A 19,310-nucleotide genomic window follows, 5' to 3' on the forward strand; every position below is an offset into this window, starting at 1 on the left:
AGTTTTTTTAGTCACAAATGACTTTTATTGGCACAACTTTGTGGGGAAAAAGGCAACATATTTAGATTTTTAAAAGCACCTAATTATACTGGTGGTTGCTCATGCATTGCCGTTGTTGCTGTGCTTCTTCTGAGCTCAGTCTGTGCTTTTAAGTAAAATGTTCCACTAGGGGGTTGAATACAAAAATAACCTCAGGTGTGCATTGGACAAAATGAGTGTTTCCCCCTCACACAGCTCTGACACAGAACCACGTGCATGGTGGAAAATTAGAATGCAAAATTGTATATAATGTGTGTGTGTGTGTGTGTGTGTGTGTGTGTGTAATCATAACATGAAGAAAATGTTTGAAGAGATGAAGAGATTTTTGGGTTTGTGACGTGACATGCTGAAGGGGACAGTTTCCACTTCTGGCCTTTAACTTTGCACTTTATTACTTCCTCTCTGTGGTGCTGTAGCCTGCCAACAGTGTACACTGTTGCCTCTGTTGATGGTTGTGATAAGTGCTTTCTGCGCTCTGAAGGGTAGAGGGGGAGTCTGAGTGCAATCGAGTACAATCAGCAAAACTCATCAAAATGGAAAAGCTGAAAAGGTTAAAAATGAAAAGATGCTTTTGAAAAATGGGACACATTCAAACGTGTAATAAATGTGTGCTTTTCAATAGCAAACATTTTGGATTTTTATGCTGAATTGAATCTGACCTTAACTACAAGTGTTTTTGTGCTTTTGGACCCCTTCAAATCGCGTGTCGGATAGCAGATGTTAACATCTGCTGTCCCTGGCAGACTGTGCCCATGATGGACAGCAAGAAGGTAAGGGCACGGCTCACGGTTAACAGGCTGGGTTGAATGCAAAAGTCCCAAGAGCCTTTTAAAGAGAGAGTGAGAAAAAAAATTCTGAGAGCAAGAGGTGGAAAGAGAAGGCGAGGGGGAGAGAAACACAAGGGCAAAGCAGAAATGACCTCTGCAGTTATGTTGATGACATAAAGCAGAATGAGAGGAGAAACGAGGGAGAAGAGGGGAGACAAACTGAGCAAGAAGGAGGATTAAGAAAGCAGCTGGTGAGGATGATCCAGAGGAGTGTGAGGGGAGGGAGAGAGATGAGGAGAAAGAAGGAGGTAGAGGGAAGTAGAAGAAGGGGAGGTGCAAGAGATTGATGAGGGAGAGTGAGAAACTAATTCTCACTTCACTCTGGGCTGGAAGATTAAGGAAGATTAGAGATATAGAGTGAGGGAGGGAAAGAGATGGGGTGATAACTTCTACCACATGCCACAGATAGATCTTTGAATGCCTAATACCCAGAGAGAGAGACAGAGAAAGAGGGAGGGGGGGGATTATGAAACGGAGTGAGAGGTAAAAAAACCCCACAACAACATATAGAGTGGATGCGCTGAGAAGGAGGAAAGAGAGAAAGATTTGGAGTGACAAGAGGATGGATAAATAAGGACAGGAGAAAATCAGACTCAGAGGGGTCCTAATAGTAGTGATCCGTGAGCGTATAAATGTCCTTTATATTAGAGGCCATTTCTACCAGCAGTAATCCATGTCATGGGAGCGGGGATACAAAATCCAGGTCATCTATATACTTCTCCAGCACTCGCTTTCACTGAGACTTCCCATTGGGATTTATTCTCTTGTACTGTGCAGGTCTGTGTGTCGGTATCTTTTACATTCTGTTCTTTCACTTGCAAAAAGTGAAACCTATTTTCCATTCCCTGCCACTGACATCTGTTTATTCACTCTCTTGACTGTTGATGCAAAATTTCAACAGACACAGCTATAGGCTGCCGTACATACATTTGTTTGGGAGAAAGGGGTGATGGAATCAATGAAAAAAGCGCCCATAGACATGTACGAGTGCATGAATACGTGCCCGCGCACACGCTCACACACACATTACGTTGTCTTTGACGAATGTATGTGTCCGCACATCTCAGCATACCCCTGCTGCCACAGAAGTTTCTGTATGAAACAAGGAGGGAAAGAAAGAGAGGGAAAAAGAGAGGGAGAGTGCTGCAGTGGCAGACTCAATCCGTCATGCAGGATTACAGTGTAAGCTTCTCCACGGCCATAGATGTGGTTTTTATGGGAGAAACAGAGGGCTTTTCTAAATGCAGTGGCCCCTGCCATACCCGCTTCATATTAGAGACAAAAGCAGAGGGCGGAGGAGGGTGGAGGGGAGTCTCCCCCTGCGGTCTTTGCTGTCTTATGGCTGCTATCTCCATCCCTGATGCAGGGGAAAAAAGTGTTTCCAGGGGACAGGTTTGAGGGCGACCTCGGCTCCCACCCTCATACGCTGGAGGTGGGATCAATACTGCACCTACATATGCAACGAGGAGGTGACCTTGGAAGGCGACTAGAGACCCGCCATTTCTTTTTGATGCTGGGATTTGTGCGAGGTGATTGTGTGTGTTTGAGAGGATACTTCCGCTTGTGTGTATCTTGAAGTATGTGTCTGTGTGTGAATCAGCCCCCCATGTCTTAAGCGGAATTTATAGTCCCACTGCTGGAGTGGCGCCAGAACATCCCAAACATTACACAGCATGAAAGCGCCCCGCAGAAAAAAATCGGCCTGAAAATATAACACTGCCAAACTTTGATCTCCTGCATCGCCCTGCAACACACCACTGAGACAGGCAAATGCAGCTTGGAAACCTCCCCACAGCATACACCCTCAGCCTTGTTGTTCTTCTCTCAACTAATATGGAACAGGTTAGTAATACCAGTAATGTAGTGATGTGCCACAAAAGTAAACAAAAAAGGGTGAACTGTTTGGCCATGTAGCAGAGGCTGTCACTCTAGCTGATGACTGCCCCGCCGAAAAGGAAACAACTGCTGCGCTACTGATGCTTTACTGGATGTTGCACAACATCTTGCTGCACAAAGCACTCAGTTTTAATTTCCACATCCTTTATCCGATCCTCACCCAAGGTGGCCCCGTGCTGTAACCTGCCAGAGATAGCGACTTAAACATTCTGCAATCTGCTCAGTCTCCCTGAGCCGCTGGAAAATAAACAAAACAACAAACTGACCCAAATAGATAGAGACAAAGGCGAAATGAATTTGAGATTGTGGCAACATCATTAGAATTACAAAAATATACTGTCAGATATGGTGCAGAAGCAGGAGAAGACCTAGGGTGCGTGAAAGTCATACAAAGAGGGGAGGGGGATATATGCTAATAAGGCCGGGACTTCAACAAGGGGGATTAAAAGCTGTGACAGTACAGGCTTCCAGGCCCTGGTGTTAACACAACGTTCAACCAGCGCAACAGAGGAGTGAATGCAGAGGCTACGATAATGCAGCAGGACAAAACATCCTTGGGAAAGATGGTTCTGACAAAACACAGATAAAGAGTCTGTGTTGCAATCAAGCGGAGAACTATTTTTGAGTTGGTAGCGCGGCGGTTCTGACAAGACTGGGCCAGAGTCCTCCAGGGTCCCTAAAGTGGGAGCCAAGGGACATAAGCAAAATTTGTGATTTAATGAATGAATTATATGGATGAAACGGAAGCTGTTCCTGTTAGTTTTTAGCTGTGTCAGTCAGTCGTTTAGTCGGTTGGATGTCTGAAGGCTGGGTCTAACTAGTTATTACGATGTGCTAGTCAATATGAGGTGCTGTTCTGAGTGTCTCTCACATGGTGTTATACTTGGTTGTCCACACAAAAAATAATAGGATTAAAAAATGTGTAATGAATGAACAAAGTGCTTAAGAAAGAAGGTTAACTTTCTCACCTCTGCACACCTGGCCAATCGCTAAAGAGGACAGCATTGTTAGATTATTGGTTTCTGAAGGTTACAAATATAAATAATAAATAATAATATAAATATATACAACCCACTTCAGATGTTGGAAAAAGTGCAGGATTTCAGGCACATTTTGATGATCTGACAAGAACTTTGTTTAAACCACACAGATACCTTAAGTACAGCCTCACAAAGCTGTTAGCGTGGCTGCAGACGTTTTTACAGAGCGTGGTTGGCAACTGTGTGTTAAGTACATTTGTAGCTGTAAAGATATTTTAAGTTTGCAGTCATTTATACCATGTACCAAATATACACAGACACAACCAAACAGTGTCTCTGATTCAAAATCAACCCTCAGGTGCTACCACAAACTAAACAAACACCCTTTAATCATCAGAATATTACACATCTGTTTATGCAAATGGTCCCACCAGGTTATGGCGGTAGAAAGCAAAACCCTGAACACCTGTGGAGAAACACATTTAAAGAAAGTTTTCTGTGCACAGCAGAAGCTCATTGATTCTGTCAGACAGCCATTAAAAATAAGTCTGCTCGATCTTGCCTCTTTTCTTTCGCCGCTTGCCTGGATGGGAGATGAACATGAAAAAGATCCTTAAATGTGAATTGAAGAGAGAATGGGTCCCATTAAGGTGGAATATTGAGTGTCATTATTCACTCTCCTTATGGGCCAATAGCCTTGATGCTATTCTACAACACGCCACTTCCTCCCTGGCAATGCTCACATATTCTCACTGACAACCTTGGGTGTGTTGGGTTTATTCATCTCTGAAACGAACCTCTCCCACCTTCCTGTGTCCTCTCCACCGGCCTCTTGTCCAGCCTCAGTGCCTTACAAAAGGAATACCCTTGAAAGATAAACAGCAGAGGTGGTGGAAAAGAGTGTCATGAATTAAACCTCAGACAAAACATCTTAAGTAAAGTGCCTCTCTCTCTAATAAAGGACTTACTTTATTAACCTGATTTATGATGCTTTGTGGCTTACTGAGATGATAGGTGAGCCAACCCTGAGCTTTTGCCAAAAGGCTCTTTTAGTAGGTGATTTTCTTACAAATGTTCTCTGACAACTTGCAATGAAAAATTCTGTCTTCAAATTCTTTTGCACACATCTTTATACACATTTATACATACTATTCACACACACACACACACACACACACACACACACACACACACACACAGACAGAGCTTTGGGGAGACAAAGTCCATCTGCAATTCCCGAGGACTGCTGAAATGTCAGCCAGTGTGTTGAAAGGATCAGATAGCTTTTTGATGTTGCACATGCAGTCAGGCGGAAGAGGAAGAGAGACAAGCTTGATAGGCATCAGGTGTAATTTTGGTAACTGCTGTGGCAGCTGATGACTCACCATTCAGAAAACGCAGGCTGAGCGCCTGCCTAGAAAGACATTGGCTCAAACCAGATGAGCTGCCTCACACGAAAACACATCCCCTGACCTTTGTGCATGAAGATCATTGAAGCTGATCAGCTCCTTAAACTTCTCAGTGGAGAAACAGCACAGGGACCTGAAGGTGGAGAGATGTCAGCTGTTGTTATACTTAGGTAATATATATATATATACGTTATCTTTTTTATTTTTTATTTAATGATACAAGATTCCACCTCAGCACTGGAGTTCATAAGTCATAAAAATGACTGTGCTTGTAATTTAGAGTCAGACTACACCCTGTTATAGATATATTATAGATATATTATTTTCTGGAAATTTCTTTAGGATGGCAATACCACTCTTTTTTCATAGCTGAAGCCAAACACCTTCCCCTTGTTACTTTTAATGGTATTTGTAATTTGGACTTTAGTTTTAGTGCTGTTTAAGAGCTGCTTCAGCTAACTTAGGAGCTGACACGAAGCTGTGCTGATGACAGAGAGAAGGAACACACAATTATAGTTATGATTTGCATGTCTGTTTGTACAAAGAGTCCATTGCACTCTGGGCTAGTTGATGTGTATAGCACAGGCAGATAAAATCATACAGCGTGTGGTGTTTATGGATTATGTTTTTTGCTTTAAGTTGTTGCCCGTCATTCTCATATATTAATATGTTGTATGAACTGGGGATACATCGATACAATTTGCTTGAGCTGTTTTAGCCCAGATACAGACCTTATTAAACAAATCAGGCCATAATTTGACCGATGCACATTAAATACGGCTTTAGTGCCACAGCAATCCCTGGCCTTCTGTGACCTAACATATAAACCATTCCAATGAGTTTCCACAATGAGGTACACAGATATTCAATTTTCTAACCTGTCTTCTAATACAACAGCAAATATGTTCAGCATTATTAAACTTATTTATGGTTGTGTTTAGGCACTAGGGGAATAGGTTATGGGAATGATGGTGGTCATTAATACAGAAAACGTTAGCAGTGACTTCAATCACGCGACGCATAATGATTATTAACTACCCTTTCCTAACCATAAGGGCTTTTGTTGCAAACCCCGGACTCTGGTGTCAAAGTCCTGCACTTTTTACAACTGCCATTCACCTTGATTACCTTCTTGTGACCCCAGTAGATAGATGTAGCACTTAATTTGCAAAAAGGAAACAAACGTTGAACGTGAACAAAATCCAGGCAGCTATTACATTTGTCAGCCCAACATAAAAAAATATTTCGTAATATACAGCTAAATTTCTAGGAGAGAGTGTTGGGAAAAGAGAACTGATATCTGATCCTATCTTCAGAGACCCTGAGTTGGCAACATTGCCGATTTATAAATAATAGTAATGGTAGTGGTAAAAATATAAATATCAATAAAAATTAACAACTGTAACAAAGCTTTCCTTGCCATTTCTGCAGAAGTCTTACATTCATACATTTTATTTACTCTGTCTTCCCGTGATAACAAGTTAATTTAATTTGCTTTCTTTATGTAATTATCTTGAAATAACAAGATGTTGTTTCCCTGAGATAACTGGATATTTTTCTCAAGATGTCAAGAAACTTTGTTTTCCCGAGATAATGACAAAATTGATCAGAGATCTTTAGAAAAAAATAATGTATTAAATGTGATAGGCCGCTGATAAAGCTGTAGCCTTGCTAACCGTCTTCTTAGATGATGCACACTAATGTATACATTATCTGTAACAGCAAGGCATAAGGCTATTTCAACCTGTGTCAGGCCTTGATTGACGAGATATGTAACGCAGTGATCAATATTCTCCTGCTCCTCTGACATATACTGAAAGATGTTTCCTGTGATCATTTAATATACTAGAGGATCATTTTGTTTTCTCGAGATCTCAAGAAAAGAATCTGGTTAACTTGAGAAAAGAACATTTGTTATTTCGAGATAATGATGTAAATAACTCAAGATCTCAAGAAAACAAATTAGATTTACTCGTTATTGTGTGAAATGCGTGAATGTTTGGCCTCTTAGGGCTTCAGTACTTTTCCACACAAACTGCAGCATAATTTTAAAGCATCAGTGGATCAAGGTAAACTTTTTTTGAATCTGTTTAGTACAGGGACATGAATGTATTGGCGTTCTCACTGGATTTCAGGGGATCTCCTAGTGACGTGACTGTAATAAGAGTTTATCTTAAATTGAGTGTGTTAAATTAATTTACTCATAAAATACTCCTTATTGACTAAAATATCTGTGGATTTTGGTATCGTGTGTTCTCAGTCTGTTCACCGTGCAACTGCTGTTGGTAAAGATTCAGAGTAAAGTGAACTAGTTTTGTGTATAATGTTTATTATTGCTTACAGCAAATTCTTGTTATGGTATGAATTTCTTCCTTTTTACCAGTAATGCATGTGCTGTGCTACTCATGCATAATTTAAATATTTTTAAAAGGCCTGAATAATGAGCAGAATTTAGTAGTAAATCCCAGGCCTTCAGTGGGTCAGCGCTGTCACTGTTGGTATATTCACTCTTAGCCAGCACTTTACCTTATGACCAGACAGATCAGACTGAGGTCTACTTGAACGTTTGCCAAGGCAGTAAAATATGGGCCACAAATGTTGTCCCTGTGTTGACCTACTGGCACGTCTCCTGGCATTGTGATTCTCTGGACTGTCTCCTGTCAAGATTTATTTGATCTTTATGGCGCCTCTCACATTTTATATACTGTAGCCTAAGAAAAAGCAGCAGCAGAGGATCTTGCATTTGCAGTACACAGTAGAGCTGGAACCAATTGCACCAGCTCTTTGTAAATTCAAACTTTACTATCCATATCACTGTTTTAAATCCACCACACAAACTTTGTTGTTATGCAATATTTACATTCAGCGAGGTGTAACTGTACATAGCTAAAGGAAACAACAAACAAAACTTACATTAGCTTGCTAATATATGACCCACTTTGAGTGAAACAAGACGATGTGGAAGTTTGACACCTAATAGATTGCTGTTTCAAATTATGTAAACTGGGAAGAAATTCCAACACATTTATCACATTTATACATAACATTTCTAAATGACCAAATAACTACTAACTGTAAGTCTTAACTAGCTAAGATGTTTTTAATCAGTTTTTAATAGTGTAACCTGATTTAGTAAATCACTAGTTTTGAAAATAGCTAGTGGTTACTAAGAACATGGATTAATTTACAAATAGCTGGTTCACCCAATTCTGTATCTTCTTGTAAAAATGGCATTTAACAAGCCTGAACTCTCACATCTCTCATGTCTTCTGTTTTCACTGCACATATTATACATTTGAAATGTGTTCTTGCTGGATGTTCTACAAGCCTCTGACTCTTGCCATTTAATGTCACCCCATTGATCTAGCTGAAAGCCAAGCAAATCCAAAGCCCCCTGCCGTTGCTCTGTTAAACTGAGTCTTTTTAGTCTTAATCTCACCAACAGGCAAACAGCCACCCATAAGCGGACTGAATTTCACAGCTGTTATACCGTGAAAAGCTGTAAACTCATTCCACTGTTTTTTACTGTAAAGCTGTCATTGTCACATTGTTTACCTGCTGTTGTTCCTCACCTCGTCCTCCACAAACCTCCAGCTTATGGGGAATTATATTATGTCCATAGGCGGACACTATATACTCTCCCAAGGGAGGTTAGTAACTGCTGTCAGTAAGTCAGTAAGACTGCAATAGAGACAAGGCTGAGGACACAGGTAAAGAAGGGATTCATACATTAACAGACGAAAAGCTCCTGCTGTTTTTCACCTCCTCACACACTAAGAGTACTGCTTTTATCTGCCGAGGTTCAAGGCTAGGACATATAGCTGCTTTATGCAATTTGCACTTGAAACTACCCGGTTGGTCTTCCAAGGAGGACCCGGCCCCCCATGTACTGCCTCCCCTTTTACACCCCCTGTCCTCTTCTCACACACATGCCTACACGCTCACAACCATTTCACTCTTTTCTGGAGCTCACCTTTGTTACTCCATGCATAATTCTTTTGGGGTGGCTGCTTTTCCCCTTCCCTCCTGGTGCGAGGGAGCGCTCCGTTTCTTCTCTTTGACTTCACTGCGTCCAAAGAAGCAGTCCCCAGAGCTTTTTTTATTTTTCTTACCAGCACAGATATAAGAAGAAGATTTCTGTGTGTGTTAAGGGATGTGTGGCGTGTTCAGGATTTTGTATGTGTCTTCATGAATTTCATGAACACACATGGTTTGAGAGGGTGGATGAATGTGGCTTTTTGAGTCCAGGCATTTTTTATGTGTTTTTTTATGGGTAAGTAAATAAATAAATAAATAGTTTTTCTGAAGAATGTTTTGTCACACGGTATGTGTGTGTTTGTTCATTGTTGTGGAGACGGTGCGCGTGGGCGTCCTTCTGCCGTGGCGGTACTTTTCTCTGCGTTTGCCTGTTTGACAAGAGGGTTACTGAGACAAAAAGAAGATAGACAGCAAGCAAGGAGGTGAATCGTAATTAAAATTCTCAGTCTCGTTAAGTTGGTGACAGCTCGCAATCGATGGCGAGGATCTGCCTCCAATACCAACAAGCCAAGAGATAATTTGAATTTTAGTTGGAATGGGACCAGTTAGGTGGAATTAATTAAGATATTTATGGCCTCAATTAATCAGGTCACTGAGAAACTTGCTGTAGGTGCAAAGAACTTACAAAGAAATACAGTACGGTTGGAATGACATGCCTTTAAACCCCTTTTAAATATACTTCAACTATACATTTACTAAAACTCTAATTAGGAAGCAAAAGAGCTTCCAACTGTATTACCCTCTTATCTTTGTTTACACTACTAGAAATTATGGTACTATATGTTATCATACTGTATGTAAAGGCTACAGGTGACATACACATCCTGATGCTTGCTTGTTCCACAAGGATGAGAACAACAGTTTTGCCGTATTACATTATATAAAACTGTAATGAGGAAATACGAGCTCCCTTGTGCTTCAAACCGGAGCACCCAATTATCCTCAGTTACTGCTGCACAGGCCGATGTACCCAGGGTAATGGTATAACAATAGCTCTCCTCAAAGGGGCCCAGCACAATGTGAAAGGCTGTGACACAGATCAATACATTACAAAAATGCCATAACTCTGTTCTGAGTGAAATTTCCGCCTTGAAAATTGTTTAAAAGATAAAAGAATCGAAGAATAAAAGGACTATTTTTCCTACTTTAGTGATGCAAAGAAAACCTCACATTGACAAAATGTCACACAAAAATGTTAGAAATTTGTGTTCAGCTAGCGACAGTGCCATGTTGATATTCTGCACTGCATCCTGCCACCTGCCCCAGGCTTGTTAACAAGGTGCCCGTAGCAATGATTGCCTGGCCATCAAACTCCCAGCTGATAAGTTCCTCTGGGAGAGAGAAGAGCTCTGTCATTGAATTCACCCCAATCGCCTCCCCATGCTGTACATTTGAGATAACACGCAGCCAAAAACAGCCTCACATCCTCCATAATGGCCTCTGTGACGTTTATATATAACTTAGTCTGTCAAATCTGTCCAGCATTTTGCCACCAGTCTTATGTAACTACTGGATGGATCCTGTAAGCTGCATTTTATGATTTGATGACTAGATTTATGCACACAATTATCGTGTTGTAGCCTGTCGTCAAGATGGTAGCCAGCGAGACACCTGTCACTTCCAATGTGGCAAGGCCGAGGAAGGAGATTGGCTGATTGATTAAAGCCTCACAGTGCACAGAGGGTGAGGGACGCAGTGACAGGCCTGTGATTGACACAGATGAGAGAGAGGAAAAGAGGATAGGAGCGAGCAGCGGAGAGGACAGGATACTAAAACAATAGCAAGTTAAAGAGAGGGGATAGAGGGAGATTTAGGGAGATAGATAGGCAGAGGAAGAGACAGGTGGTGAGTGGGAGAGGTGGGAAAACAGAACGCGGAGGAGGGGGAGGAGTGGATAATCTTTTTTTCCTTTCCTGTTCATCAAAAGGGTTCGTTCAGAAAAAGAGAGATGGGGAGAGAGAGAGAAGAAGTTGAGGATGTTGAGGATGTTGAGGAGAGAGAGGAAAAGGGTGGAAAGTATTCCAGGAGGAACCTCCCAACTTCAGTCATGCCCCAGTGAATGTGCTGACAGGGTCTGTCTGCGCCACAGTGGAGCAAGTGTCATACACCCATACAAACCACACCATGCTGCACTGGACAAGATGAAACTGGCACTACTTAACCCTTGATACACAGTTTCACAAAGAGTTTACTAGTTTTGTTCACAGGAAACTGTAATTTAAAGGGACACTGGACATATTTAACACATGAAGTTCAGCTTACTTACCATGAAGAATACTATTCAACATGTAAAAACAATTGCATTGTGTTCTGTTGGTCTGAAGGGAGCTTTATAAACTTTCAATTGAGTTGATTTATGGGAAATTTGTATTGTATTTGGATCTTGACCAATACTACGGACTAAAAGTCAGGATATAATCTCTGCTGCTTCGATTTTGATGAATCTGAAATCTATCTCTTGTGAGTCCTCCAACAGTGTGGAAGCACAATGGCAAATCACCGGAGTACCCCATGTAAATTTGAGTTTCCTGAATTACACATCCATATCAGTCTTTTTCTGCACACATTGCATTAATAATCATATTAATGCAATCTTAGTGCAAATAGTCACACTATTCACTATTCAGATGCTTATACTACTAAAATACTACTACTATGTGCCAGTTCTTATCTTAAAAAAACCACAGTGACTGATATCTGACATTTTGATTTGGCGTAGGATTTCCAATTGAGGCTTGAGTGCATGAGAGACACACTGAGAGCTCTGTGAGTCAGATGCGTGAGAGCCGAGGAACCACTTACATTGCTCAAGGCGCTGTGTACAACAAAGTGCATCTGCATCTACAGCTTGCATCTGTATTGACATTCTAACTGACTGATCAAAGCACAATATTAATCCAGCTAATTAATCACACATCAAAGTGATATGAAGCTAGTTTCATATCGTAGCTGGTCCTTTTTGCACTGCAGTCAGAAATCCTTGACAGTCATTCCCATTAGTAAATGCTCAGAGCGTTTTCTAATAGTGTTATCCTATCTTTTTCCATGTAGAATAGTATGATGATAACTTTGTCCCTGTCTTTCTAATAGATGTGAGTAAAAACACGTGGGTCATTATGAAGGTATAAATGGATGTGTGTTCTGGGCCTAAAAAGCCCTCTGTGCTTGTGAAAATGTGATTGCTGTTCTGTTAAAAGGTCTGTCCTGCCTGCCTGTCTGAGTTCTCCTACCTGTCTATGCTGCTCCACTTTTAATTAACGCAGTGCAATGATTAAAGTTTTAACTTAATTATCTTTATCTTTTCTCTCAGGGTGTTCAACCCTCCGTAGGAAACTGAATGAGACGCTTCACAAGAGGAGTGGGCAAAACCCAGCAGAGAGAGGCTTGGTGAGATAGAGGAAGATATTAGGCGCGTGGAGAGAAAAAGGAAGAAGGGAGAAGTGAGTGACTGACACCTGCCCTCCAGCTCAGTGTGAAGGGCACAGAATGGGAGAGTGAGAGGAGGGGCATGAAAGGAGGGAAAACAGAAGAGAGAATGAAGACAACCGGAAAACAAGGACTGCCTCACAGCAAACCTCGCTCAAATTAGGACATCTCGCCCCAAGACAAGATGATTACAAGAAATCTGCTCCTGTTGGTTTCCCTCTGTCTGTGGGAGGGGCTTGCAGGAGGTGCCAGTAAGACTGTACGGAGGAGAGGAGTAGGCGGATCGCATATAGTGAAGCTAGGGGACAGCAGAGCTGCGGAACAATGGGATGCAAGCGTGGATGCGAATGCAATGCCCATGGTGACTCTTAGAAACCTGATTAGTCATGAGCAGGCGGGTGACACTGGATCTTTTTCTTATTCCAAAATATTGCAGACTCATGCTGCTCCATCAGTAGCTAACAAAGAGAGGAAAGCTTTCAAGCCCAAGCGAGAGGTTGACTCTGTCAATAAAAAAGAAATAACTCCACACATATTAGCCAATAACAAGGAGTTAAATCAGGATGTGAAGAAAGTTAAGAACAACACCAAGAATGCCGAGACTTCTACTAAAACAGGAAGGTCGGAGAAAACATTCACAGTCCATCATAAACCAGATCTTCACACAAATAAAACTAGGTTTAAATCAGGATCTAGGTCCAGGAGTAGACCTGATTTGAATGTCCATACTACTGGTGTGCCAGGAAAAGGATTCAGCATAGATTCAAACCGAAAGCTGAACTTCACTGGCAGTTATGGAGTTTTGAAGCTGCTGTCGAAAGAGAACCTAGTCCGGATCGTCAATTCCCAAATGCAGAGTGTTCCCAGCATGAGCTTTCCAAGCAAGGGCAGCCGGAGCAGGAAGAGAGATTTGATTGACGTTAATCACGGACAGTTAGAGGCTCAGAAAGGGCCGAGACAAGATATGGCTGTCACTCAGTTTCACACTGGATTTGATAATCAGACTGCATTTCCATATGTAAGCCAAGTCACCACTACAGATCTTAATCGAGACCAGGGCGCCAACACTCGTGTTAATCCACTAATTGATGTCAACCCAGCTTTAAGTAAAGGGCAGGGCAACCTGGGAATGCAGAGTTCAGAAAGTGGCGATAGCAAGAGCAAACACCTCATCCGTTTACTGTCAACACCTCTCAGTGAGGTCAGCCTCAGCCCCGAGAAGGAAGTAATAATAAGCCAAACAGAACCACCATTTACATCGACAGAACATTTCCCACTGGATGTTCCCTCTGAAACAAATGATTCTCCACCGTCTGTGCTGACAATGCAACCCCTGGGAGTAAGACTGGGGAACAGAGCAGCAGATTCCCATAGAGACCCATTAACAGAGTCAGTTCACACTGCTCAAACAGAAGTCAGCACAGCTCAGTACCCTGTAGATGAAGACAACAAACTTGTCAACAGCAGTCATGTCCTGAGGCTCCACCCAGCTCCCGCATGGAGCCATGATACAAAAGACGCTGGGATGCAAGCTGTCGATCCAGAAAATGGGAAGGGCCTTGTGTTTGAAGAAGCAGAGTCAGACGTGGAAGAGGAGGTGAATGGCCGAATGGAAAAGAAGGGGTCGCGCTCTCGCAGCAGGAGGAGCTGGATCTGGAATCAGTTCTTTGTGATTGAAGAATATGCTGGACCAGAACCTGTGCTCATCGGACGGGTAAGGAAAAAGAAAAACTTCATTCATCATTTATAAGGACTATGAACTATTTTATGAATGTTTGATGAATATTTGAGACACCGTTACAAGTCTCTTACATGGCTTATTTAACCTCAGGTCCATCTCTCAGGTACCATCTTATTCAAGAAGGGGCTAGCATAATTTAATCCCACAGCCACGCTCCTAGTTTTTTTGTGCATTGTTATAAACCTACAACTGGAATTGATTTACATTGCTCCAGAGCAATGTGGTGCCTTCCAGATAGCCGTAAAACCTTCAATTAATCAATGGTGTACTGAGGCGCAACAAAAGCCCCAGATCCCGTCTGCCCAAGGGGCTAGCCATGATCACTACCAATCTGCACCCGCCAATGGGAATTGACATATCCAGGAGAATTAATAGCTTTACTTTTTCCTTCCACCATTGATCCTCACCCCAAGGCAGAAAGCAAGAGTAGTCCGAGTGTTCCCTCATTTCCCTGTAGGTCAGACCTGTCAGTTCTCCTCCCTCATGGTCAGAGGTCTGCAAGGTCCCACTAATGCTATTTCATTCGGGCTGATTTACACTTGGTTTAACAGGATTTATCACAGCGTTGTCCCTCAGTACAACACACACCGGTCTGTAGTCCTATTTCTCTGCTCTGTAATTTATTAGAATCATTGACAGGGCATGTCTCACCCCCAGACACACACTCCCACCTCCTTTGAAAGAGTGAACAGATGAGCATGGAGGAGGTCACATGGACTGGACAGAAGGTGTCTCGGAGCCCTGCACTGTAATGGCTGCGCTCTCAGTCCTCAGCATGCGCCAACTGTCTCAGTACCCAGCTGCAGTAGATGAGCTAATTTATAAGCCTGTGTGGCCAGTTTGCTGAGCAAATGAATAGTAATGATCCCTGTGTGACTGCTGCAGGCTGTTGGAAGCCACAGAGTTAGAAGTTGGTGTGTGTATGTGTGAGTGAGAAGTTGAGCTGGTGGTTAAGAGCTCCAGCTCAGTGGGAGGTGACTCACACTCGATAGACAAATTGCTTTGTGCTTTTAGATGTTAATATCCAGGTGCACACAGATACCCATCTGTGTGCACCCTTCAGCCTTCACATATAGCCTCCCTGTGTGTGCCTACGATTAGCCAACATTTAATTTGGCTGTTTTTGTCTTTGCATTATGACTGATGATGGTCTGAACCAAATGCTATGAAACGCCGTTAGTGGCCATGGAGAAGATGCAAGAGCAGTCCAGCTTACAGATGGCACCACGTGTAAAGCCATTAGTGCCAATCTGCTGTGTCAAGCAGGTATTTATGCCAGCACATTGTATGGCACTCAAGGAGGGAACAACGCCAGGCCACACACACATGCCCATATGATAGCACTGACACTTGGAGTACACCCAGAATGTTATTGTGACTGTGTGTTTGCTTGTGTGTGTGTGTGTGTGCGGGGCTAGAAATGTGGATGATTAGTACCCTACTGTATTAGACAGTGACGGCACACATGAATAATGCTCTTATAGATCTTAATACGCTTATGAATTTTTAATCTCCTGCTCTGCTCCAGTGTAGGAAGGCACTATAGGTAGAGAGATCAATGTAGACACACTGCCTTGTTTTTCCCCTATCAGGGACCTGATTGTGCTTTAATGGAGAAAGCTTTGATGGAGAGTGTGAAGAAATTGACTATACAGGCCAGAACAACTCCACCTGCCAGATCCAACACCTAATTCAGGCCCAATCAGCTGCAAACACAGTTGACTGTGACTCACAACGTGCGTGCATCTTAGTCAGCTACACCGTGTTCGCGCACACACTCAGACACACAAACCATGTACGTCTAAAGGTGTGATTCTGTATTTAATTGTGGGCGCTCTCTCAAAATCTGCCCTATAACTCTGATTCATGTTGTTTTTTTCATGGGATCTCAAACAGTTTGGTCTGGATAAATCTCTACTAAAGCTGGAAACAAGAGCCAAGTCTCTAATCTGCGATGTCAATGGGAGACAAAGGCTCTGCAGCTAAACTGATAATGGATTAGGGGCTAACTTTGTGGACACAGTGACAGCACCAGGTGTAATTTTGCATGGATATTCATATTCATCCCTTTCTCTGATTTCAAATTCAAACAGCTCACTTAGTATTAAATCTAAAAGAAGCAGTCGATGAGTTCCCAGCTGTCAGTTCACTGTTGTTGGAGTGGCCCTTGAAATGTCTTAATACTGTCAAAGATCTGAGTTTTTGTTTACTGTGGTATCTTGTTGTTGGAGAGTTCAGGTTCACAAGAGTTGCCAAAAAGGGCAAGAAACATTCTAAGTAGTGAATTGTCTGACTCAATTTTCTGCTCTCTATCAACTCTCTCTCTCACACACACACATACACAAACACATACATGCACATATTCACTCCCGCGCGCACACAGACTCACAGACGATACTGTGTTACTATATTTTCTCACGCTGGAGTGTCTCTGCCCCATGATAATTGTGAATTTAATTGATGCTGTCACATGGTCTGTAATGGGGTTTCAAGTGATTGCAGAGGCAGTGTGAAAGAAACACAGATTTTTCTTCAGGAGAAAAGGCGCCTCAGCAGAGCTGGGATTAAGAAAAAAACACCACTTTCTGATTAGCTTTTCTTCCATCCTCACACTCCTCTTGAAATGCAAACTCCCTAACACCTCGTGTGGGGAGAAAACGTGACACATAGTAGTTTCTTCCTCGCTGTGAGGAAATTCCAACGTCTCCATCTTGCCCTGTTTCACCTTTATAACAACTTAAGCGTGTGAGCTACCTTGCAAGTTGGCGAACATGCATATGTAATCCACCAGTGCAACAGGAAATGGACGTAGGCTATTATCATCATTAGCATATCATCAGCATGAACATACATAATTCATAGTTAGTGAAATATGCCTGTATTACACAATTAACAGCATTGTCTTTGCCACATATGACACTCAGACTACAGAACAGTATGAATACAAAACATGTAGACATCAATGTGAATCAGTAATTAAATACTTCCAGATTCTGACACACCACACCAATTCCCAGAGTAGCTTTCTTATTATGTTGAATCATTCATTAACATTCACTGCATTAAGTTGCTCTGCAAAATGAAGTTAAAAGATTCCTCCAGCCCGAGGACATCTAGAGATATATAAATAACACGGTTATTGACCGTTCTGTTATTGATAACTCCTGTTTCTCAGTTCGGCGCCTCTGGGCGCAATGTGCGTGCACATGATGTTGCAAAAGCGCTTGAAGTCGGCAGTGTGATGCAAGGACGAGAAGGAGGCTGTCACAGGAAGTTAAGTGCAGGTGTTTAACTGTGTACTTATGCGTACACATTATGTTTTTTTCTGCCGTTCACTCTAGCAAAACCCTTTCGTCATTAGCCACAAGCCAATGATAGAATGTTAACTAAGTTTCTATTTTACTTTATGCTTCTACTTTTCTACATTTCAGTGGGGAATATTATATCCTTTGTTTCCCATGTATTTCTCTGCTGTTGTTATAATTTTACAGATTTGACATAAAAGGCATGTGTTTGATCAACAAAAAGGATGTGACACATTGTTGTAGATTAAACTACCTTATTGTAAAATGTAGTTAAATTAGCTCCACTTTTCAGCATTGAGCTGCTGCTTACATGTGGATGCATCTGTAATATTATAATACCATATATATGATAATACTCTGAAAGGGTAATTCTGCATATTGAGTACTTTTATTTTTGATACTTTAAAGTAGCATTATTATAATTATTATTAAATGAAGTTAATGGTTGTATAATTTCTTCTCTGGATTTGGACAGACATTCCTGAAGGTCCCTGATGTCATTTTCTCCCCAACTTATGAAAGTAAAATTTAAATTGCTGGAGTACCCCTTTGACATTATAAACCTTAAACATTTTCATAATATCAAATTAAATTGTGGATACTACTTTTGGCAGGCATTTCTTCTGCTTTAGTTAATAAATGTAATTACACTCATTAGTTTCCTCTATATATATTAGTTTGTATTGTCACTGCTGTTGAGTCCGCCATTCCCGCACTAGATTCAAGTGGCGGGAACAACTCATGCACATACTGGACGAACTTTGCTCATTGCATGCAATTTCTGCCCGTATTTGTCAGGTTATGCTGTAATCTGAGGGGAAGAGTAGGTCACAGGCATTTTTAAGAGCAAACATGGTTGTGTTAGGGCAACGTATAAAGATCACAAGCTGCATAAGCTCCCCTCTTTCTGTTTCTCTCTCCTCTCCTCTTCTTTCTTTCTGAGTAGCTGCTCAAAGCTAGTTCCTGCCTGCCGTTATCGATAAATGTTTCATTTCGAATGGAACTATGGGATTTGTAATAAGACTTTTCTAGCGTTACCACAAGTAACCACATGTGTTACCAAATTAACCAAAACTGAAATATCATACCACATGTTGCAGATAATAATACTGTTGTACTGTTACTTAATAAAAATCTTGAATGCAGAGTTACTTGTGACAGAGTTCTCATGTGCCACTGTGGCAGGTTCTTTTTGTTCTTCTTTTTTTTTTTTTTTTTAATCTGCTACTTCTAAAATCTATGTATAACACTCTGTCTGTGGTACCTGACAGTAGAAATATGGAATATATCATGTAACCTTAATCCATGACTATTCTTGACTTAAGACTTACTTTTTTAAAAATAATATTTATTAATATAAGAAAAATCAGGTCTGTCATGGTGGCAAATGACCTGAAATTTTTACCTGCCACAGCCAACATTTACCCTGTATTTGGCAGGGGACAGGTGCTAATTTCGTCCCCTGTTCACACTTACTTAAGTCAAAGAAGTGAATACTTCTTCCACTGCTTAAGCACATGCTTAAATTCCTCCCTTGACCTGAATGGAGGATGACACAAACCCACAATTTGGAAAATGCACAAACACATGTAGATTCTAAATACGTATTTGTTACAAAAATTTGAAAAAAACAGATTTTTTTAATATAC

At 41.5% G+C, this 19,310-nt stretch overlaps 1 protein-coding gene across 6 annotated transcripts in view; it reads left to right on the forward strand.

The window, feature by feature from the left end:
* Positions 1-19,310, forward strand: part of LOC123972745 (cadherin-2) — a 150,874-nt gene that overhangs the window by 28,901 nt on the left and 102,663 nt on the right. For all 6 annotated transcript variants that reach the window (XM_046052390.1, XM_046052391.1, XM_046052388.1 and 3 more), the window contains one exon: positions 12,500-14,329. In XM_046052390.1, coding sequence (XP_045908346.1) covers positions 12,800-14,329 — 1,530 coding nt within the window. In that variant the 5' untranslated portion in view covers positions 12,500-12,799. The remainder of the gene's footprint in view (positions 1-12,499; positions 14,330-19,310) is intronic.

This window comes from Micropterus dolomieu, linkage group LG06 (genome assembly GCF_021292245.1).
Source record: "Micropterus dolomieu isolate WLL.071019.BEF.003 ecotype Adirondacks linkage group LG06, ASM2129224v1, whole genome shotgun sequence".
In the NCBI taxonomy this organism is placed as follows: domain Eukaryota; kingdom Metazoa; phylum Chordata; class Actinopteri; order Centrarchiformes; family Centrarchidae; genus Micropterus; species Micropterus dolomieu.